Genomic DNA, 24678 nt, shown 5'->3' on the forward strand with positions numbered 1-24678 from the left:
TACTCGGTTTACCTTCTTTTTACCTCATTGTTTTAATCTCTTATTTTCACAAAAGCCCTTCTAGGGACGGGTGTTGCAAATTAGCATCCGCTATAAACACTATGATACTTGCATCGGATAGCTGTTCTCAGTTTGTCTATGTATATTGTATCCGTCCCTATCAAATAAACCATAAATAAATAAATAAATGAATACCATAAGATTTTTCCAGAGAAAGACCTCCCCGACACCAGGTGTTGAGAACAGCAAATGTAAAAGCTTTCATGAACTGGCTGCAGGTTTAATCACTATTGTGTTATTATCAATCGGCGATAGAGACTTGCAAAAAAAAGTATTTACATGAATATTTCATGGATTATTACTTCAAACTGGAATTATACCAGTTCAGTCTGGCCACTTTGGTTGTCAAGATGTTACTTAGTTTGCATCTTTCAAAAATTAGAGAAATGGTCCCCTCAACAAAAATGATTAGAAATGCAGGCAGCTGAGAGTACAATGAGATACTATTGAATTGATTTTATAGATAGAGTGGTTCAGTAAATCTAATAGTCATCTCTCGTAGGTCAAATTTTGATGGCCATTTTGCTTTTAAGAGCTTCTCCCTAACTAAAAGAATCACAAAGACAGATCACTGCCTACCCAGAATCATCTCCTATATATTTCATGACCCCATATGATCCTGACATTTAGTGCTAAATTGAAAAGCACAATACAATAACTCGAGAGGTACACTGACTAGATTAACTACCTAGTTCTGTCGATGGAAAAACAAGCTTTTTACACATGAATCCAGCTTAGCTGCCACAACAAAAATATACAACTGTATGGACAAAGAAATGGCACGATTTATCAAAAATATTAAACAAATCTCCTTCCAAACCATTTTGACACTGACAACTATGATTTGATTTTCAGGGCTAGCCCAGAATAACAGTCTAGCCCCTGGGTTAAAGGCAGTGTTAACACACTTTGGTGTGAAACACTTGTAGGTGAAAGGTGTGTTTTTACTAGGCTACTATTGTATAGGATTGTGTGTGTGTGTGTGTGCGCGCGCGTGCGTGTCTGTTTTTGTGTGCATAGTGTATAAATTACCCTGGTCCCAGGTCATGTCCTCCAGACACACTGTAGAATCCACTGGCCAATCCTGTTTCAGCTCTTTAGCTAGAAAAGATTAAATAAATTATTATTATTATTGTTGTTATTATGTTAAGTTTGCTGAAAACATTATCATGTATATTTTGGGGAGTTAGGGTTAGCCTAAAAAATATGATCAACCCCCATTATTTATTTATTTCTGAAGTAATTTGTACTCACTGATGAATATTGCAATAAAGTAATGTCTAGTCTAACCATTGTCTAATCTCTGTCTAGTCTAGTCTAATATATTGTCTATTCTGTGTCTAGTTTAATCTAATCTATTGTCTGATCTATGTCTAGTCTAGTGTGATCTATTGTCTAATTATTGTTTATCCAGTATAAAATGGGCATTTTAGTTTGGGACTAGTGCTAAACCCTCTCTGGGAAACCAGCACCTAGTGTCTAATCTGTCTAGTCTAATAAGGGTTTTTCCTGGCTCAAAATGAGGCAGAGGTGGTACTTTAATTGTGATCACGTGCACACGCGTGCATGTGTGTGTGCACCGTGCCTTCATCTGGCTCAAGCACCACTATCTTCAAGCAGTGCATTTAGGAATTATTATAATTCTATGAGTGAGGAAACTTACAATTATATCACATTCATTTTTGAAATTTACTTATTACTTATTTTAATTTAACAAAATAAAAGGGCTCTGTTTAACATAAAATTAAATATAACACAAAAAAGCCACTGTTTTCATGTACACAGTTCACAAAAGGGGCCCTGCTACAGGGCAGTTGAACATGAATCTAAAATTAAAGCCATTGTTTTCACAGTTCCCAACCAGCAAAAAGTGGCCCTGTTACATGGAGCTGCACACTTCATTTACACAGTTCACAACCACAGGCAGAACATTTCAACCTCCTATTTTCAATTTTCTAAAAATGCTTCAGGCACTCCTTGTAGTCCAAGGATTACAGCAGCAGTGCGCTTGTTGGTGTCAACCTTTATATCAGCCCATTTCTTTTTTATTTAGATTTTTATAAAGTGTCTGGCTCTCGAAGCTGGCAGCATTAACTGCTGCTGTGACATATTGCCACTCAACTCGTTGGTGATGCCTGAACTGAAGCCACCAAGGAAATTTATTTTTCATCTTTTGCACACAGAGAATGGAATGACAAGCACATTTACATACACATCAGTATTCATTCATTGCATTAACCATCTATGGTTAATTGTGGGAGTTATGTAGAGTTCAGAGGGTTATTGTGCTGATTACGATACACCGCCACAGTGGAGTAATGCCGCAATTGCAGTTACAAATGACAGAAATCCACCAAGTGCAACGCTTGTAATTAAATAGGGATTTTTTTTCACTTCATGCAGACACCAGAGTTTTGTCGATCGAGGTGGCACGAAACAGAATTTCCTCCCAGTAATATATGAACGGAACCAATTTAGAACACAACCAGAAAAACCTACCCAGTTCTCTAGGCTAAAAAAAACACACCCAAGTCGCGGCTTCTCGCAGTCAGAAACACCGGTGAAATACACTGTGGTTCACCCAAAAAAACCACACAATAGGCGTAGGCTATCAGTCGCTTGCTTTGAGCCCCGCTGCTGCACAGAGCGCTGTCCGCTTGTTTATTCAAAGTTTATTAATATTGAACGTGTCGTGTGTCCAAATTGCACCAAATCCGACACTGCACGTCCTTGGGTCCCCAGCAATACACCCGCCAAGTGTAAAGTAGATCGGACGAACGGCTCTCGAGATATGCGAAGGACACACACACACACACACACACACACTCACAGACAGAGATTCCTGGAATTAGTAGACTAGTGCAGTCCCCGTTCAAAACGTGCCTGTCCGGAACGGGCCGATTGCTGCTTGCCGCTTTCTCGAGAACCGCTCGTGCCCGTAGTGCAGCTTTCTCGAGAACCGCGTGTGCCCGTACCGCTTGAGCCCCGCTGCTGCACAGAGCACTGTCCACTTGTTTATTCAAAGTGTAGTAATATTGAACGTGTCGCGTGTCCAAATTGCACCAAATCTGACACTGCACATCCTTGGGTCCCCAGTCCTTCACCAGTGAGACTAAACTGCGCTTGAACCGTAGAAGCAGTTTACGGCCTTCCATTGGTTGATTCTGCTGCCAATCAAACATGTCTGCGCTCCTATTGGCTAGTTTTACTGCCTCCGCCTCTGTTTTTTCTCCTGTGTGTGCTCGTTCTTGTCTCTCAGGCAGTTCAACTGAGCGGGGCGCGTGCCTTTGTCCCGCTCAGCCAGTCAGAGCCCTGAAGCCCCGCCCCGCTGTGATGTGACAGTGTTTATATCAAACAGCCCCCGCTGCACTCAGACACAGAGCTGAGCGGCTTGCTGTTCGCTTGTTTAGTCAAAGTTTATAAATATTGAACGTGTCGCATGTCCAAATTGCACCAAATCCGACACTGCACGTCCTTGGGTCCCCAGCAATACACCCGCCAAGTGTGAAGTAGATCGGACGAACGGTTCTCGAGATATGCGAAGGACACACACACACACACACACACACACACACACGCACACAGACAGATTCCTCGCTTTAGTAGATAGATAATGAAATGGCAATTCACATAAATCCTTAACACCTGACAAGTGAGGCTACTGAATGATAATCTGTTTCCTTTCAATTTTCTATGATATGTTGCATTGAGGCTTGACAAATTCTAATATTACCATTTAAGTCTACATGTCTAAATCATTATCACATTGAGAATGTTTATTTTTCTTCCTCACATTTTTTCACCACCTGGTGGTTACAACCTGGTGTTATCACACTGAATGACACAACAACTTCAATGACTCATTCATCTGAATAGGGGAAAATGACTATTAGGGTTGGGCGACAGGACGAATATATCGGCTATCGGCGATTGGCTGAGTCCATCGCCGGTTGATTTTTTTGGGCGATTTTTTGGGCAATTTTTGTCATTTTATTTTGCTAATTTAATGGTCTAATTTAATAGTAAATAATTAACCTGTAAAGCGCAATTCAAAGCGTGCGCGAATAGGAACTGGCTGTTGGAGTTGGGCGCCGTTATCCCGTATTTAAACATCACGTCTCCACCCTCTCTATGACAGTTGCCTTTTCACTCCGCCTTCCGTTTAGGACAACGTTTAGCGTTTAGTACAACCATAAACATAAACACACTTGATTTCCGACGTGATCCGGAGCAGAGAGTATGAAGTTAGCAGTATAGCTGTGAATGTAGCAGTGCAGCTGTGAATGTAGCAGTGCAATGTGTGTGTCGCTGCCCGATCTCACAGCGACAGAGTCAACTTGTAGCCCGTGATGCAAATTTTCGGTATGTTCAACTCAGATCAGGCAGCGACAAACCCATTTCAGACCCAGTTTTTAAGTCGCTAACACTTTAGCATAATCAAATGGGATTTGGCACTAATTAGCGTTGCAGCTAGCGGACTTTTAGATCGCTAACGTTTTTAGCATAAGTCAATGGAGTTGAACATAGCGAAAATTTGCATCACAGCTAGCGGACATTTTCTCTAGTTGGCTAACGTTACATACTAGAAGTTGACTCTGTCGCTGTGAGATGTGCGCGACTGTCATCTACGGTTGACTCAGATCGGGCAGCGACAGTGTGTACAGTTTAGTTTTTGATTGAAGTGAAGGGGGTTAGCCCCGAAGTTAGCGACAATGGCTAACCTGACCAAGCTCACTTAAAGTGGACTGACCTTTAAGGTGGACCAGCTATTCTCTTTGTAACGTTAGTCACAATCTCAGCCGCTCTTACACCCAGCGAATATATCGGCAATCGCCGGTTGTTGGGCTGACGGTGGCCGGTAGGAAAATTTTGACATATCGCCCAACCCTAATGACTATCACCATATTCACTGAGAATACATCAAATAATATGAAGAAGAAATACTCCAAGGCCTAGCTTCGTACTACTTGTCAAACACAAGAACTGATGTTATATACTGTCTCTAGGGGTGGGATTGACGTGAGGTTGAGGGGATCTGTGGCAATCTAATTGATTGCACCCAATTAAAATGTCCAATTTGGGTGCAATCAAATAGATTGATTCCTCTAAAATCAAATTATATTTCTACAAAATAATGTAACAGGAATAATTGTCTTATGTTTCTACCTGCAGGAATTCTTTCAGAGCAATTTGAGATGGTGGGTCTCATGACGTGATTTGACATGGACTGACTGATCAGCTTTCGGTCTCCATATCAAGTAATCAAATTAAGTTCTGCAACAGCTTCCAACACAACTTGGAAAAATGAAACTAGCCATTGTAAAATGTGAAATAATCTCAATATAGAATTGCTTATTTGACATTGAGGAAATGTGGTTGGAAGTGTTTTATGTTTGATAAATAAGGACAGGTAACATCATAAAAGTTTATTAATAGGTAAAATCCCACCTCTTCTCTGTAGGTCATACTCTCTCCTGGTGTTGTGATCTTCGAGGATTCTCCATGCTGCGTCAATTTCTATAAACTTCCTCAGGCCAGACTCTGCTTCTGAAGAGCACACACCTCCAAGACGGTCTGGGTGGTACTGTACACACACACACACACACACAGTCTCAAGAAACAACAGTACCAGTACCTAAACCAACACCTTAGTAAAAAATGTTGGGTTCTTTACAAAACCCAACCACTGGGTTAGTGCTGTTGAGTTATTTTGTTGGGTTACTGCTGTTGTAGTCTCATGGGAAGTGGTGTAGTCATGTCCGGCTCCGCAAGACTAGCGCTGTTGGGTTGTTTTGCTAGGGTTATTTATTCAAAGCACGACCGCCAATTCCCACATACCGTTTTTAGCCGTCAACCCGGAAGTCATTGGCTCCAATTGTAAGCTAAAAACCTTGAAATACAGCTCACAAAGACATAGTTTCAATTTTAAAAATCACTAACTGTTACCATGAAAAGTCAGGCTGTTGTAGTTATTACCAAATCAAATTCAAATGGGAACAAATTCTTCATTACGCCGGGGACTATTTTCGGTGCTAAGGAGCTACTTTCCTGAGATCGCAAACGTGTTTACAGCCAGGCTTTTTAAGTTGTTTGAGGAAAAGGTTGGCTGGCCCGGTGCATCGCGATGATGAAATATGCTGCCCAGAGCAATGGCATGGCTCTGTGACGTGTTTTTAATAGTTTTTTTTAATACAATGGAGTTCTATGGCTGCTGGGACCTGGCTTCATTGGGCACCGGCTACATGGACGAGACTTGTTGGCAAAACAAAATCATTGCTGATTTTGTTATTTTCATAGGATTTGTTGACGGTAAGAATTGCATTAAAAAACACCAGCCTTATCCTTTAATTAGTCTAGAAATTGCAGCTAATGTTAGAAAGGTTAGTCTCTTGGTTTAGACAGCAATGCCACAGTAACATTAGCTGTAACATGGCCTCAGTCTTAAATGTTACTTTACAGCTAATGTTAACAGTTAAATGATGTGGCTAATAATCCAAATAGATTAGCTAGCTAGCATTTGTATCTTAAATGACGAGTAGCCTAACCTGTAAATATGCACTCACAAAATACATTTAAATGCCTATTTAATGCACAGCAGTTGCTACACAGCAACGTAACATTATTTTTGGAATAATGCATTGGGTTAAAATAACCCATCATCATTATCTCAGCTGTAAGCCATAACAATTGACAGTGAACAATAAAGTTGAATTGACCAGTGACTAAATTGAAAGTGACCAGAACTGAACTTAAAGTGGAGATGAAGCATTTGATAATATGACTCTGGTCATGATAATATGACTGGTTCATTTGCATTTTACCTCAGACAAGACAGGACACTGCATTCAAGTCTGAAATTCACCTAGATTTGCTAGAAAAATAAACAACAGTTCGCTTTTCTGCCACTAGGGCGCAGCGATCTTCCATCAAGCTAGCTGGTGACGTCACGGGAATGGTTAATCTCATCTGCTCAACCTAATGCTACGTTTAGTGTAGTACCTAATGCTACCATTACTTTAAATAGAATAACCACGGGAAATGTGTGAGCTGGGCCACTGCCAAAGCTGTGCCCCAAAATATTTCATTAATATTTCATTTAACAAAAAAAATTATGCATCATATGATCAGGATTATCACACAATATGAGACAGTACTGTATAAACATACAATTAAATCTGTTAAGTCTACTTCGTAACAATAATTACATGTAATTATAAGCTAATCATTATATATTGAAATAAAAAATGACAACATGATATAAGGCAGGGTGAATCAAGTTCGAGTTGTGTGAAGGGGCGGAACGCCGTTTACTGCGCATGGTGTTTGTAAACACAGGACGTGTTGCACCGGTTCAGGTGGTGCAGGCTGATCTAGGTCTTATTTGCCGTTTTCACGGAAGAATTGGACTTTGGGATTAATTATATGGATATGCAGAAGCAATGGCTAAAGCGGGAGAGGACCCGTTACAAGACACGGCTGAAGAGTGAACTGATCTCGGTTTACGGTATCAGCATGGCGAACATGCTAGCTTTATCATAGCAGATAACCCAGTTCTGTTGTTGGGGAGGGAGCTGAATCTCCGTGGCCAAACTTTTACCGGAGTGCCAGCGTGATTCAGTATTTGGTGTCTCCACATCAAGGATCAGAAATTAATTATCCACACGGAGAGGAGGATAGGTGCACAAACACAAAACCAAGCGGTTTTCAGTAGGGATGCACCGATCCGATACTGATATCGGATATCGGTCCGATACTGACTCAAATAGCTGGATCGGGTATCGGTGACAATGGGGCCGATCTATTCAATTCAATTCTATGTTTATGTCTACGTGCGCATACTACGTCATGCGTCAGCAGCGCGCCGGTAGACCCGGCCATTTGCCTTCGGTCCGTCCGGTGGCTCCTCCGGTCCAGCAGCTCCGGAGGATCCCGCCTGCCGCGCGCAGCGTCTCGCGCACTGAATTCTCGCTCGTGGGGCGCGAGCCTCCCGCAGCTAGCATCCAGGCTAACAAGCTAACCTGGCGCCCAACCCTCATAACAGAGCCGGGGTCGGGGTGAGCTGACCAGGGGTCGGGGTGAGCTGACCGGGGGTCGGTGCTGATGCTCGGTAGTTAAAAACACACCTGCATGAATACTTTGTCTCGGTTATATGTTTAAACTCTCCCGGGTCACCGTGCGGCCGAGCAGGCTGCCATTTAACCTGCGAGGTAAAGTAGTTTTCCACCAATTATACAATCGGCGCGTCCAGCCAGACTCCATTCATAAATCCAAGGTTTACGGGGACTCGGCTGTAGGTCAACGTTGTTTCCTGCCACAACACGATTTAAAGTGTTTTCCGTATTCGTCAGGTACTGCTGCTCCATTCGGCCGACACATAGTCAGACTAACATACCTTGATTTTTTTTCTGAGGGCTGTTTCATAAAGCAAGATTACCAGTTAAACCAGAGTTATTTCAGTAATTTAGGTTTATTCTGCATATTTTGAATGTTTTGTTTTTACCAAGTTACTTGTTTATACTACTTGTGTGAATTGTGATTTAATTTATCAAGTTTGTTTGCACTAGTTTGTGACTTAATGTTTACATTTTGTTCTCATTTGATGCAGTTGTATTGTTTTATACTGGAATTTTAATTCCTGACCAATTTGTTGCTGCATTTAAAAGGTTTACACTTGAATTGTAATTCCTGTTAATTTTGAAGATGTTTTACCATTTATTATTTTAATAATAAATAACAATTGAGTACATTTATATCTATGTATTTATTTGTTCAAAGTTAGGAAAGCAATGTTAAAGTCAAGCCTGATGTTGCTTTACACATAAAAGAATAATCCCAGTCTCTTCCACACAGTGAGGCATAGCCCACAGTTTATTAATTAAACACTGGTATCGGATCGGTACTCGGTATCGGCCGATACCCAAAGCCCGGTTATCGATATCGGTATCTGGACTGAAAAACTCGGATCGGTGCATCCCTAGTTTTCAGCTGGCAGCAGATATCTATTATCTAACCCGAATCGCAACATTCCGACCGGGAGAAATGTCGCAGTCAACCGCAACAAGTCTTCTGATGGTGAGTCATACCGTTTATTTATTTTGCCTATGCGTCTGCCTGCTTCGTGATGCAGAAAGTGCTCAGATGTGACTTGACTTTTAGGTTGGAATGGTATATTGATATTGATATTGTGGCGTCTAATCCAGCATGACTGCTGGATTAGGCTGCTAAAATTAGGTTAGCAGCGAGTCAAGTTGATGAGACACTAGTAGAGCAATGACTTTATGTGGAGAGTTGTGTTTTCTGTGGTTTGGTTCCTTGGCATGCTCTAAGCACCTTCCCGTGGCGGCTGAATGTAGGTACTCTTGTAAGCTCACCACTGTTGTTTATGAGCATCCAGTGTCTCAGCAGGACAGGTCTCCTGTCGCCGGCTGTCTCCTCCTCCGTACAGCTGGTCATTCTTTCTGACTTGGTTTGTGGGTCTTTTGATTCATCAAAACTTTCAAAATCCTTAATACCAACACTTAACTAGTCTGTACTCCAGTACTTTACTCAGGCTTCCTAATTAACAACCATTCTCGTGACATAAGCGCTGACGAAAATAAAGATGGCAGCGCACTAGGCTGCAAATATAGCGTAAAGGCATTTTTAAAAATGAATTTTCTCAACAATGGCTTACTTTTACAATGTTGTTTTTTGTGTGGTACATCTTAGTAATACACAAAGCTCTATGCAGGTGTCTATTTTGTTGTTTCATCTCCACTTTAAGTTTCACATACAATAGAAGAACTCATGAGTCCTTACAATAATCTGTCCAGGTAGGAATGTAATGTAAGGTGTAGCCTAATTTACTCACTCACGGTTAAACGATGGCTGGCTAAACTACAGCGAGTGTAGTAGCTCAGCAGCCACATCATTAGCTATAAACATTAGCGTGACCCCTAAACCCTCAATCAAATAATACTTTTCATACTAGCGTGTTTATTTGCAAGTGAAGGCTGGTTGCCTTTTCACGGCCATTTGTTCTTCATGAGATAGTAAACGGTACAGTGTACGGTACAGGGTACTATGTCTCTTCATTTTCTTCTGTTAAGTATGGTGTGCCTCAGGGGTTGGTTTTGGGACCAATTTTATTTTCTTTATACATGCTTCCCCTTGGACACATTATTCATAGAGATGGTGTCTCTTTTCATTTTTATGCTGATGATACGCAGATGTACCTGCCCGTTAGATCCACAGACCCTGGAATGCTGAGTTCACTTAATGACTGCCTTTCTGATGTCAAAAGCTGGATGTCAAAAAATTTTCTTCAGCTGAACTCAAACAAAACAGAGATCCTTGTCATTGGGTCCCAGCACATGGCAAAACAAATTCTGCCTTTGGCTGGTCCCCTATTGGATCATATCAAGCCCATTGCAAGGAATCTTGGCATCTGGTTTGACAGTAATTTAAGTTTTGAGCAGCACACCACAAAGCTTGTGCAATCATGTTTTTATCATCTTAGAAATATTTCCAAAATACGATCTATCTTAACTTTTAAAGACACAGAGACCATTTTACACGCTTTCATCTCATCACGCATGGATTACTGCAACAGCCTTTTTACTTGCCTGAACCAAAAATCTATTGATCGACTCCAGACTGTACAGAACTCAGCTGCCAGGCTTTTAACCAGAACCAAGAGATGTGATCACATCACTCCTGTTTTAGCCTCTTTACACTAGCTCCCAGTATGTTTTAGAATAGATTTTAAGATTTTACTGATTACTTTTAAGGCTCTTCATGGCCTCTCTCCCTGCTATATCTCTGACCTCTTAGTACCGTACGCGCCGGTACGTACTTTGAGATCCTCGGGCAGAGGTCTTGTGTCTGTTCCAGAGTCCAGGCTGAAAACTAAAGGGGACAGAGCATTTGCAGTCAGGGCCCCGAGGCTCTGGAACGATCTGCCTGAGGAAATCAGGTCAGCTGAGTCAGTGATCTCTTTTAAGTCCCTTCTTAAAACATACTTTTATCGGAGAGCCTTTCCTGATTTTACTTGAGTTTTAATTTACTTTGAACTGTCTTTTATTTCCTTTAAAAAAATATATATATATTTTCCTACTCTTATCTTTTCCTACACTGTATTGGTTTTTATACACCAAATTGTTTTTATCTGTTTTCTTTTAAAACCTGATGATTTTATGACTTATGACTGTTTTATTTTGCTGCCTTTGTGAAGCACTTTGTAACGTGGATTTTGAAAAGTGCTCTATAAATAAACATTATTATTATTATTGTTATATTACAGTGCTGGCAGTGCCCATATTAGCCAACGATTAGCCACAATATCAGACATCAATGGCGGAGCTACGCGGTCCCGCTTGTGATAAAGAGCCTTTCTAAAAACACAGTTTTCAGTCCTGCTAATTATTACAGTGTTTTTCAACCAGAAAAAAATATGTATTCGACTGATCATCAGGTCTTATCATTAGCGCGACCGCGTAGCTCCACCACATGTGACTAATAAAGTCATTTTGACTCAAGGGCAGGCTGGGTAAGTACCGTAAAGACACGTTTAGACGCGCAACAAAATATAAAGAGCGGCTGGCAAGAGCATGGTTTTACAAGAGATGGCTCACTTGACTGCAGTCACTAAACCATGCATTAGGTGGAGTGCTAACTATATGAGCCAATTAACAACACAGACACAAAGCTTTTTGTTGACAGTGGGTCTCAGGACATTTTATTTTGCAGTGTTATTTTCTTTGCACATTTTATTTATTTAACGTTTTATTGAAAAGATAATTATTTTAGCAAGGTTTATTTATTCTTTTGAAAAATTTTAGATTACAGTATATACTTTGTCCGCATATGTTTGTGTCAGAAATATGACAAGACTGTTTACAATACCAATGAAGGTAAAAGAAGAGAGAAAAAAGCTTTTGTTGACAGTATCTCTCAGGGCACTTTTATCATTTTGTTTATTCAAACATTTCATTAAAAAGGGATTTACCTTAGTAATCTTGTTTATATTTTTGCATAGTAATTTTCAAACTTAAAGATATTCAATATCGGCACAAAATATCGGCTATCGGCAGCTTCAGTTAAAAAATATTGGTATCGGCCTTAACAAACCCATATCGGTCGAACCCTAAACGTATTCATAAATCCATAGTCTGCTATTTTCTTTGCCACAAAATTAATGTTTAGCCTATGTGAAGAGTATTTTATAATTTTGAAATAAACAAAGGCGCTTAAATAACAGTTACACAATGTTAAAGAACAAGCCCAAAGAAAATTCATGTGGTCTCTCACTTCTACTTGTACACAGAGAATCCATGGCATTTGCAGGCATGAAATTACTGAATAAAATGTATCAATACATTTCTGTATTATCAATACCTAAGACAATATTACATCATAACATACAAACAAAGGTGTATAGATGATTTTCTCCGCAGTTAGCAGAAGTCTTGACAGAAAGCATCCTCCACCTGCTCCTCAAAGACTTGAGAGCTCAATAAAGCTTTTGAATTTTGAGCTGCTTGATTCATTTTTATTTTGTTATGACTAATGTAACTAAGAAAATAATTGTTTACCAAAATAATCGTTACAGCCCTAGTTTCGAATTAATGTCATTGTAACTGCACATTTGTATTCATTGCGCATTACTGTTAGTCTGCATTTAGCCTAGGTTAGCCAATTAGATAGACCCTCCAGCATTCCACGTTCGCGGAATTTACAGCGGAAAATAGGTCCACCCACGGAATATGTGTTCATCTGCGTAAAAAGCAGCATTCAAATTTTAATTCAAAATTACCACTAGATATCACTAGGGTATAGGCCCTTTTTACATTGTCATGGTAACAGCTTCCGAATTGAGAAACAGGTGCATTACAACTTCCTGTTGCCAGCTCTGGCCTTCACTAAGTCTCTCCACAACCTGCCCAAAATTAACATTGGTGAAGTACAAAGACTGTTTCTATTGACTCCTGGATCTAAACTAGAGAAAATGCAACAAGTTCCCTCTTCGATTATGAAGGTGAGTTTTAGTTTCAGTTTCTCCTCGTCAGCTGTCATCTCTTGGCAGTCATCACCTCATTTGCATAACGTTACATTATGGGGCTCATTCATAAAACTTACCGGCAGGTTTAGCGTGACGTTGGGGGTCGTGGTGTTTTCTCATTCATAAACGTTATTTGCATTACCGTTCTCCCCGTACTTCCACCCCTTTTGATCATTTACATATTGTGAAAGCGATTCATAAAAGCACACGGCACCGCAAACGGCAGTTCCCAACTGATTTGATTCAGTTTATCATGATGAAGAGAAGATGACCATACGCACGTCCCATAAACTTTTTAGCAGCTGCTGGAGTGAAGTAGAGCTGAAGTAGAAGAAAGAGAACGCTGCACATTGCTGCCATTGCTCCCATGTATTTATTTTACAGTGGTTCATTTTTTTATTTATTTTATAAATATATTTATATTTTATATTTTTCCTAATGTCCGTGCAATATCGCAGAATAATGATTTCTAGCCGCAGAATTACCACGTAATTTGGGATTTTTCTCCGTAGAATCCTGGAGGGACTAATTAGAAACATAAGTGGCGCAAAATTCAAAAAAAAAAAGAAACAAGATGACAGACTCAGACTTTTCCATACGCCGCCACCATAAACGTGACCCCCACCCCCCACACCACCCGGGAAACACTGAAAGGAATGTAGGAGGATGGAGATGGATATTCATCTCTACTTCCCAGACAGTCTACTGACTGTCTGCTACTGGATTCTAAATGAATAAAAATTAAACTTAACATCCACAAGATCCAGTAAATTAGCAGCAAGCTAAGCTCTATGTTTTCACAGTCAACCATAACAACAAAACTAGCTAACACCCACTAGAACAACTACAATCCAATCAACTGTTTACTGCAGATACTTAGCTACCACAATATGAATAGTCCAACCTTTGTCCACCATCAACACGCGCGCGCACACACTTTGGAGAATATCTCTCTCTCTGTTGGTCTCTCTTTCTGTTAAATGGACCAGAAGGAGCAAATTACCCAGAAAATCCAGTCAGCAAGGGTTGGGACATGGGCACTGTGTGTTTGAAATGGAGGGATTTGGATTGACAGATGAATGAATAGATATAGGCAGATCGAAAAGGATAGATCTAACTCATAATGGCCCCTCAGTAACCACAGCCAATACAGATAGACATGACTGTCATTTATCAACAACAGTCTGGGTTTTGTTTCATGGCTTTAAGATATCTTGAAGATAACAGCAATTCTGCTTGAACACTCATCATGTGCTCAGTAATGATAATGGCCGGGGGTGACAATTAAAGACTAAACATCTAATCAGATTAATTAATAAGTCTAAAAAAAAAAAGGGTTTTTCAGGAATTAGAAAAATACATTTTTATCTCTACAGTGGGTTGGACTGGGTCTCATAGGACCAAGGATTGTAGCACGGACCATGGGCCATTAAGGTCAATTTTCAGTTCACCAAACAACATGAAAAACACCAAAATTGGAGGTTTGCATGTAACATTGCTGATATCAAGAGAAATTGGTAGAGAGAGAAAGCAAGAAATAGAGAGAGACAAACATAGTTCATCATATTTACTAGTAATGCGCGTTTGTGGTGGTTGTGTTTTGTTTCACATAGAGGTAGATACAGAGACAGATTAGTATAGTTACCAGTAAGGCCAGCTGTTGGTATCTGTGTTTGAGCTGTTGTACTGAGTCAGAGGGACTGGCTCCCAGGATGGCATACAGGTCCTTTTCTGCTGATTCAGACATACCTGCTGAACCATAGATTTAGATTAGACCCATGGATCAATAAGACAAGCCTGTCCTGCTGCTAGTGCTCTGTCCAGTGGCCTTTACATGGCAGCAATGCAGGTCATCAGCAAATAAGTCTGTTCAAGTAGTCTGTATCGAAGTGGCCTGAACTACTTGGGGCATCCCAACCAATTTGTTTTCAAGTGAGGCAAATGCATTGTTATTTCTTTTTTTTCCAATTATTTCCACAACAAAAGCCAAGAAAATATGGCACAACTTCTCTGCGCTATTTTTCTGCTTGTCCATGTGCTGATGTGTCTCAGAGACTGTAGTAATTTTCATTAGGTCATTGTTGAACTGTCATGTCTGAAATCCTTGTGGTAGTAGCATATCCTTTATAGGCCAGCTGATGGCCTGTAAGTTACTGCTCTAGCCAACTCCATCTGTTTTCACTGCAGTTGCGTTTAAAGATTGATTTTTCCATTTCACATTTCTCTACAATTCAAATTGCTTGTGGAAGTATATGGCTAGTAGGAGATTAATTTCAAGTAAGGTGAAATAAGGTAAGTCGTGCCATTTTACAGCATGAGATTATTTGATTTAGGTAATGCATACTGTTTGTTGGAACATATTGCAGCAGGTCCAGGGTTTTGTTGGAAACACCATAGAGGACATTATTACAGTAATCCAAACGGGTTATAATTCATACTCTTCACGACTCTAGTAATTCATACTCTTCATGACAGGCTTTTCAGTATTGGTTTATACAGGTTTATAGAAACCACAGGAAGCACAGGAACAGGCAGGGAAGTAGAATAACTAAACACCTATCTACCTACCTACCTAAACTACAAGGACATCACAAATAAATCAAACAAAGCCTGAAATTTACCTATCACTAACTGTCGTCTGATGGTTAACAGTAAAAATAACAAATTCACACTTGCCTATCACTAACTGCCGAAAAAATCGACGGTGAATAAACAACACACTACCTGACTAAAGCACTATACTACCTGAACTTGGAAACTTCGATGACGCAGAGCTGAGAACTAGGACGCAAACAATGGCTATGTGAGACCAAGACTTGGCAGGGCTGGAATGACGGAGTGGAGATTATAAAGCAGAACAGAAGAGCAGCGATAGGATGACACAGGCTACATTCTTCACGTGTGTAATAGAAAAGAGCAGAATACTTCATGTAAATGAAGTCTCATCCTGCCTTTTCTGCCAGGACATGCCACTTCAGGACCACGGACAGCAGCGGTCGTAACTGTGCGCTCACACCAGAAGCGTCATGAGCGCCGCTGGGCGCTCTGGTCGCTGGCTGCTCGCTGCCAGCCCTCAGCAGTCGTTGCCAAGGGGCGGGGCGTTCAAGCAGCGGTGCAGACATCAAGTTCGGTTGTGGCCAATATATCAAGTTTTAGCTATTCGGCAGGCCTGCCGTGAACTGTGACAAGCATGATCAAATAAACAAACTTCCACGTTTTCCTGAAAAATATACCTAGTCTGTATTTCTAAATATGTATTTATAAATATTTGCTTGGAACTTCAGTACATAGGAAGACGTTTACAGCGGGAAGAAAATCAAATCCCGATCTGCAATTGGTTGCTGCTTCAGCGCGACGCTGCTAATTTGCATAAAGTTCACCTCAGCTCAACTTCAACTCGTCGCTGGCATCATGCCGCTCGCTGCTGCCACGGCGTCGGACGCCTCTCGTCGCCAGCTCCCGTTGAAAATGAATGACTGCCGGCCACTTTTGTAGCTCATGACGCTTTTGGTGTGAGCGCACAGTAACACGTCACAGTGGTGACTAATGCATATAGTACTGTTAGCATTGTGCAGTGTTCTATAAATATGGTTGTGTCTTTGTCAGTAAAAATACAGTGCCCTTGAATTATGATGAAACATGTCAGATTACATACAAATTCATCAGCTTTGGATTACTTAATGACAAACTCACTTGTGGAATCTCACATTTTCTAGCATTAAGTCCTACAGCACTGCTTATTTCCAGTGTAGTATATTAAGAAAATGTATGTGCGGAGGCGTCTTGGTGGCTCGATGGGCAGTCGTTTTCATTCATATGCCATCATGACCCAAGAGTCTGCAGGTTTTCATTCCAACCAAACACTACAGCAGCTGATTTCACTAATTTCAACTAGTTCCTCCTGTCTGGTTTATGGTGTGTTAATCAGTGAAATTAGCAGCTGTAGTGTTTGGTTGGAACAAAAACCTGCAGACACTTGGGTCACTATGGCACATGATTGAAAACCATTGTTGCGTTTTAAGTAGTGTATTTGTATGCCCTCTAGGGTGGTAGACGGTATAATGTTAAACTGTACATTTTGTTTTGACTCCTGACTGCAAACCAAGTTTCCTATCTGGGATACGTACTGAACTGAACTGAACTGCACACGTACCGTGTGGCTGCAACTTCCTGGACATGGTCAATAAAACAGAAATAACAATAATATATCTTAATATCTTTTTTAATATCTTAAAAAAAAAAAAAAGTCATTAATGTGCTAATGATTTTAAACCATGCAAATATCCAGCCATTCTTAGCTAGCACAGAGAAAATAGAAACATTTCACATTTATAATTTATTTCCTATACAGATCTACTACTTAACATTTTCTACTACCTAACTGTTTTGGGTGCATATTTGTAATTTGTTTCTGACTGCACGAGGCAGAAATCCATCTAGTGGCCGTCATACAGCATGAGGGTCATTTTAGAATATACATCATGTTTGCAGGACACTGCCCAGTGCTAACAGTTATAGAGTAGTCACCACTCTGAAGACTTTGAATGAGGCACTTTGAGAGAAGGCTTCTGCCCAGTGGTGAGTACATGTTTATAGTACAGTAGACATACCTATAGGACTGTAGCAGTTGTCCAAACTCTGTGCTGATACACTTTGATGGAGAGCAGGCTGAAGTTAGCATTGATGATGACCAATTGAATTTCCTTTCGTTTGAGGGTTCTGACAAATGCTCAGGCTTCGCCTGAAACTTAGTTTTTTTGGTTAAAACTAAACGCGTGAAGAAGCGATTTTACATTGAAGGAGCTGTACGCATGTGACGTAAACGGAAGTGTTGTGTTAGCCAACGAGGGCTTACTCGTTGCTTGATAAAAGTTCGTCTAAATCTAAATGTGTGCATTTTTCGCCGCTTTGTTGTGGGCGGATCAGTTTGTAGCATTGCAAAGGAGGAAGGAACTTCATTGCAGCTCCGACAAAGCACGACAAAGGGGAGCGGATCAGAAAACGGTGATGCTACTATCTATTAGATGAATACAAAGCTCAGTACCGTAGGGGTAAAATAAAACTCCGAACAGCGACCCCTGTATTGCGCAGGAGCTAATGGGGGTAGGACTAAACCATCATGGAAACGCGGTTGTTTATCGTGTGTGAATCCAGTTGTAACGCCAGGACTAAATCAACGTGGAAACTGTTTACCTTAGAGATGATGCCTTCAGCTGGCAGACGACATGATGTGCAACAGTTTTAAGAGTCCCCTTGAAACCAGGCTGTGTTCCGCCAGCTGAAATAAGAATAAGACTTCCGGTGCGATTTTTTCAGAATAAGAGCGAAATTTCTAGAAATCCACAACACTCAAATGTTGACTGAAAAAACGTCTTTTTGCACAAAAAAACAAATAATTAAGCAACAAAATGCAACTATACAATCTGTACAATGTTTTTCCATGATATGAATTGTTGTAATCATTTGGTTGAAGGCTACATTTAATCAGAGACTTGCCATTTTTGGACTACATAGGCTACACAGATTAAACACTACACAGGTCACTTTTCATTGTATGTGCACAAGTTATTTGTCAAAACATTCCTACCGACCTGTACTTTCTCTACAAACTAACATTTAGGTCCAAGCTGTTTAAGAAAAGTCATGGCAGGCCCTCAAATTCAGCCACACTGTAATAATGTGACATGTTCTGACTAAATTGGACACTGTACAGTTTAACTTTCATTGTATGTGCACAAGTTATATGTAAAAACACTCCTGCAGACCTGTACGTTCACTACAAACTAACATGTAGGTCCAAGCTATTTAAAAAACAGTCATGACAGGCCCTCAAAGTCAGCCATACTGTAATAATGTGACATTTTCTGACTAAATTGGACACTGTACAGTTTAACTTTATTTGTATGTGCATTGTATTTACTAGCTCCTTCTCATACTGCAACAGTGAATGCATTATTTCAAAATCTAATACTATGCTGTTACCATACTCTCTTTTCTTGGTGAAATCTACAACTATGCTTCCCCAATGGGATTTTACAATAACTGGCAACATCACCAACTCAAAGTTCCACCAATTTTCTGGTGGTTCTGGAACTTCAGGTAGAACACTGACGTCATCACACCAAAGACTCCTCAACTTTTGGCTCACAAAAGTGGGATAACAAATATGTGCAGCCTTGTCTTTAACAATTGAGAGCAAGAGGTTATTATACTCTTCAATTGTGCTGTCATTCAGCCATCCACCTTTCGATACATGATCAAAGTCCTCTTGAGTTAGGTTCTTTGTTAAAGACGAGATGAAATGAAAAATGCCTTTTTAACCCTTTTAGATCACATCCCCGGTCATACTGTGCACCTATTTAACAATATATGCCAAAAAAAATACCAAAAATCAATTTCATTGTATTCTTATATCAAAATTTAATCATGTTTTCTTCCTGTAAAACAAAATATGCCGTGTGCTTACGTAAGCATGCCCGTAACTAATTTCAACCAATAATATCATGACATCCACCCATCAATCAATCTTCAACTTTTAGCACACAGAGCTAAGAGGCTAAGATTCATTAGTTAGCTAGCTAGCAACAGCACACCCACTTTTAACCTGTACTTATTTTTTCGGTTTTCACCTACAGGATTTCAACTACTTCAGACGGAAATACAGAATCTCTTAGTACCAAGCAACCATCACCTACACAGGACACATGAAGAGTTAAAATATCAGGGCAAGTAATCCAAGATGTTTGTCTCACTGATGCTGAACCACATGCCGTACATGTGTTTGGGCCTTTGCCTTTAGTGATACAGTGGTTGAAAAGAGAGCTGAGAGAGTCAGGTGTAGCTGGTGGTGGTAATAGAAAAACAGGGCTCATGTCAGAGAAATGATGCACACTTAAAGTAATTTTTTCACAGCTGTCAACACCGCATGCATTCAACCAAGTTAACAGTGGTTCTATCAAATCAAGTGGATCATTATGCTGAGACAAGGACAATGATGGGACTTTCAGTGTTATTTCTGTACAGTGTCCACTTTATTCTACAAATGTCACAGTATATGGCTGACTTTGAGGGCCTGTCATGACTTTTCTAAAACAGCTTGGACCTAAATGTTAGTTTGTAGTGAAAGTACAGGTCAGTAGGAGTGTTTTGACATAGAACTTGTGCACATACAAATAAAGTTAAACTGTACAGTGTCCAATTTAGTCAGAAAATGTCACATTATTACAGTATGGCTGACTTTGAGGGCCTGTCATGACTTTTCTTAAACAGCTTGGACCTAAATGTTAGTTTGCAGTGAACGTACAGGTCGGTAGGAGTGTTTTGACATAGAACTTGTGCACATATAATGAAAGTTAAACTGTACAGTGTCCACTTTATTCTACAAATGTCACAGTGTTAGTATGGCTGATTTTGAGGGCCTGCCATGACTTTCTTTTGGACCTAAATGTTAGTTTGTAGTGAAAGTACAGGTTTGTAGGAGTGTTTTGACATATAACTTGTGCACTTACAAATAAAGGCAAACTGTACAGTGTACAATTTAGTCAGAAAATGTCAGAAAGTGTAATATATGCAGTGTTTATAGTTAAAAATGGCACATATTATGGCATTTTTTAAATTATTATTATTATTTTGACATCAAACATTAATAATGGTGCTCACTTATTGAATTTGAAAATTAAATACAAAGTAATTGGTTTAAGACAGTATTTTTACGTTTAAAATCTTGTGCTTTTATTTTGAAGGCTAAACGCCCAGACCGGAAGTGTTATTTTCTGTTAATTCGAACCAGCGGAACGCATCTTTGAAACCACGCTTGGCTGGATCATTTCCACTCCGACATGCCATAACTAGAAGGGCACTCGGAGAGCGCAGACCTCCGCCAAGGTTCGTGCTATTATTGCTTGTTCGTGAGTCGGATCCGGATCCGCTCCAAAATTTAATGGGTTCTTCCTTGGCCCATGCTACACCCTTCCACAAAGTTTCATGAAAATCGGGCCAGTAGTTTTTCCGTAGTCCTGCTAACAGACAAACAAACAGACAAACAAACAAACGGCACTGAAAACATAACCTCCTTGGCGGAGGTAACAACACAAATACATAGCCTACACAAACTTACATAGATACATATAAACAAACATAGAGACGTACAAATACCCATACCCCCCTCCCCTAATAAAATAATAAAATGAAATGATTTTAATCAGTTATTCTATTACATCTTTATGTAATTGAAAGTGCACCAAAAACATTCCAATAAAACATTAGTTATAGGCCTACTACAAAGAAAACAACCCTTAGGAGAAATCTTTACTGTTGATTTGGAAAGTCAACATAGAGAAACATTTGTATGTCTATGTTTATGTTTGTAAAAGGAACTACGATTAAAAATGTCAATATAACATACAGTTGCAATTCACAGTGTGTATGTGTGTGCATAGAGAGAGATGTTTTGACACCAAGCATTTCACTTTGTAGGTTTGCAATAAATAAAAATAAAACAGAGACAATTACATGGCAGGTCTGTACAAATAACTTGTAGACTATGTTTGTAAAATGACCGTGTACAATTACAAGTAAAAGATTTCAATATATCTGATGTGCAGTTTTACAATTCACAGTATATGTGTGTGTATGTAGAGAGAGACAGAGAGAAAGATTTTTTCAACACCAAGCATTTCATATTGTAGGTTTGCAATAAATAAAACAAAGAATTACATAGCAGATCTGTACAAAGACCTTGCAGACTTTGATGTGCAGTTTTACAATTCACAGTATGTGTGTAGAGAGAGAGACAGAGAGAGAGAGAGAGACCGAGAGAGAGAGAGAGAGAGAGACAGAGAAAGAGAAAGAGAGAGTAATACCCCTTTTACACCGACCTAAATTACTGGTAACGACCAGGTAAACACCCCGGTGTAAAAGGGTTTGCTCGGCATTTCTTACCCGTTTACCCTGCAACAGGCAAGGGTAGAGTAAACTGCTAAACTCTGATCTGCTTGGTGTAAATGGGTTAACCAGTAATTTGCGCCCCGTTTAAGGTTATTTCCACACTGCATTTAAATAAGAGGGAAATACAAAAACACAGCTAGACTAAACTGAACTATGTGGGTGCATGATTGACAGGCAGTAGGTGCACTTCCTCGCAGAGAGCTCACCTGATCAGTTGAGGCCAACCGGGAGCAGTGAGGTTTTGGACAGCCTGAAAATAGAGGCAGGGGCTATGACAGAGGCCTAATCTTCTCTCAGATCACTTGAATAAGTCATTGCTGAAAAGGTGATCTGAAATTTTCAGCAAATAATACAAAAATAAAGTTGCCTACCCCAGCTTTAATTGCATTGTTTTTGCAATTTTATTAGGGCCCGAGCACCGACCGGTGCGAGGACCTATTGTAATGCAAGGAATTATTAGGGCCCGAGCACCGTCCGGTGCGAGGACCTATTGTATTTCAAGGAATTATTATTAGGGCCCGAGCACCGTCCGGTGCGAGGACCTATTGTATTTCAAGGAATTATTATTATTTTTCTTTGTAAAAAAAAAACGCATTTTTGAGGGGCTAAACGTGCTCGGAAAGTTGCGAAACTTTGCACACACGTCAGAAGTGGTGAAAAATTACATATTTTATGGGTCTTGCGCATGGGTTTGGCTAAATGGCTCAATAGCGCCCCCTACAAAATTTCAAAAAAATACTCATCGCTCTACGTTTGACCTACATGTACCAAATTTGGTAGGCACATGTATCATGTCCAGACCTACAAAAAACATCGATACGTGCCATGACCTAAACCCAACAGGAAGTCAGCCATTTTGAATTGATTGTGCCATTTTTGTGCGTTTTTGGCCATTTACAGGGTTCATACTTTAACGAACTCCTCCTAGACGGTTAATCGGATCAACCTCAAACTTGCGCAGCATATATAACAGACCTTGACGATGAAAAATTGTTAAAAGCTTGAGTTTTCCTCGAACGGCGTGGGCGTGGCGAGGCGTCGAATTTCCATGTTTCGCCACGAAACAGGAAGTGCTATGTAACTCCACTGTACATGGTCAAATCTGCCCCAAACTTCGCATGTTTGATAAGTGTCACAGTCTGAACACATCTAAAGGCCAATATTCAGTTATAGTCATGGGCGGGGCGTCGCATTTCCATGTTTCGCCACGAAACAGGAAGTGGTTTGTAACTCCACTGTACATGGTCAAGTCTGCCCCAAACTTCACATGTTTGCTAAGTGTCACAGTCTGAACACATCTAAAGGCCAATATTCAGTTATAGTCATGGGCGGGGCGTCGAATTTCCATGTTTCGCCACGAAACAGGAAGTGGTTTGTAACTCCACTGTACATGGTCAAATCTGCCCCAAACTTCACATGTTTGCTAAGTGTCACAGTCTGAACACATCTAAAGGCCAATATTCAGTTATAGTCATGGGCGGGGCATCGAATTTCCATGTTTCGCCACGAAACAGGAAGTGGTTTGTAACTCCACTGTACATGGTCAAATCTGCCCCAAACTTCACATGTTTGCTAAGTGTCACAGTCTGAACACATCTAAAGGCCAATATTCAGTTATAGTCATGGGCGGGGCGTCGAATTTCCATGTTTCGCCACGAAACAGGAAGTGCTTTGTAACTCCACTGTACATGGTCAAATCTGCCCCAAACTTCACATGTTTGATAAGTGTCATGGCCTCAAGACATCGACATGGCAATATTCAGTTATAGTCATAGCGCCACCTACTGGCAAAACAGGAAGTGCTTTGTATCTCGGCTGTACGTGGTCTAATCTGCCCCAAACTTCACATTTTTTATGAGAATCCTGGCCTCAACATTTCTACATGCCAATATTCTGTTATAGTCATAGCGCCACCTACTGGCAACACAGGAAATGGCTTGTAACTCGGCTGTACGTGGTCTAATCTGCCCCAAACTTCACATGTTTGATGACAGTCCCAGCCTGAACAAATCTACATGGCAATATTTAGTCATAGTCATAGCGCCACCTACTGGCAAAACAGGAAGTGGTTTGTAACTCGGCTGTACGTGGTCAAATCTGCCCCAAACTTCACATGTTTGCTAAGTGTCCCAGCCTGAACACATCCACAGGCCAATATTCAGTTATAGACATAGCGCCACCTACTGGCAACACAGGAAATGACACGTTTTATACTAAAAATTCAGAGCCGCATCGACCGGTCGGTGTCCAGTAACGACGCCGCGGCTGCGGCACACCCCGACGTGCGCGAAGTGCGAGGGCCCGATCATCGCTGCTTGCAGCTTTAATTATTATTATTATTATTATTTCTCCCTCCAATGAATCGCATTTTTGAGGGCCTAAACGTGCTCGAAAACTTGTGCAACTTTGCACACGCCTCAGAAGTGGTGAAAAATTATATATTTTATGGGTCTCGCGCATGGGTGTGGCAAAATGGCTCAATAGCGCCCCCTACAAAATTTCAAAAAAATACTCATCGCTCTACGTTTCACCTACATGTACCAAATTTGGTAGGCACATGTCCAGATCTACAAAAAACGTCAATAGCTGCCATGACCTAAACCCAACAGGAAGTCAGCCATTTTGAATTGATT

The 24678-nt window shown here is 40.4% G+C and overlaps 1 protein-coding gene across 3 annotated transcripts in view; it reads right to left on the bottom strand.

Annotated features, from left to right (window-relative positions):
- dnajc24 (DnaJ (Hsp40) homolog, subfamily C, member 24) overlaps positions 1 to 18350 on the bottom strand; it is a 34458-nt gene extending 16108 nt beyond the window's left edge. For 2 of the 3 annotated variants that reach the window (XR_013504358.1, XM_078283141.1), the window contains exons 1-4: positions 18293 to 18350; positions 14745 to 14851; positions 5509 to 5644; positions 1093 to 1161 (exon numbers count right to left, since the gene is read on the bottom strand). Coding sequence is in view for 2 of the 3 variants with exons in the window: in XM_078283141.1 (XP_078139267.1) it covers positions 1093 to 1161; positions 5509 to 5644; positions 14745 to 14846 (307 nt within the window). In the remaining variant the exon portion in view is untranslated. The remainder of the gene's footprint in view (positions 1 to 1092; positions 1162 to 5508; positions 5645 to 14744; positions 14852 to 18292) is intronic. The other variant, XM_078283142.1, reaches the window with a different exon arrangement.
- Between the last annotated feature and the right edge of the window lie 6328 nt (positions 18351 to 24678).

Source organism: Centroberyx gerrardi, chromosome 4, assembly GCF_048128805.1.
Source record: "Centroberyx gerrardi isolate f3 chromosome 4, fCenGer3.hap1.cur.20231027, whole genome shotgun sequence".
Taxonomy (NCBI): domain Eukaryota; kingdom Metazoa; phylum Chordata; class Actinopteri; order Beryciformes; family Berycidae; genus Centroberyx; species Centroberyx gerrardi.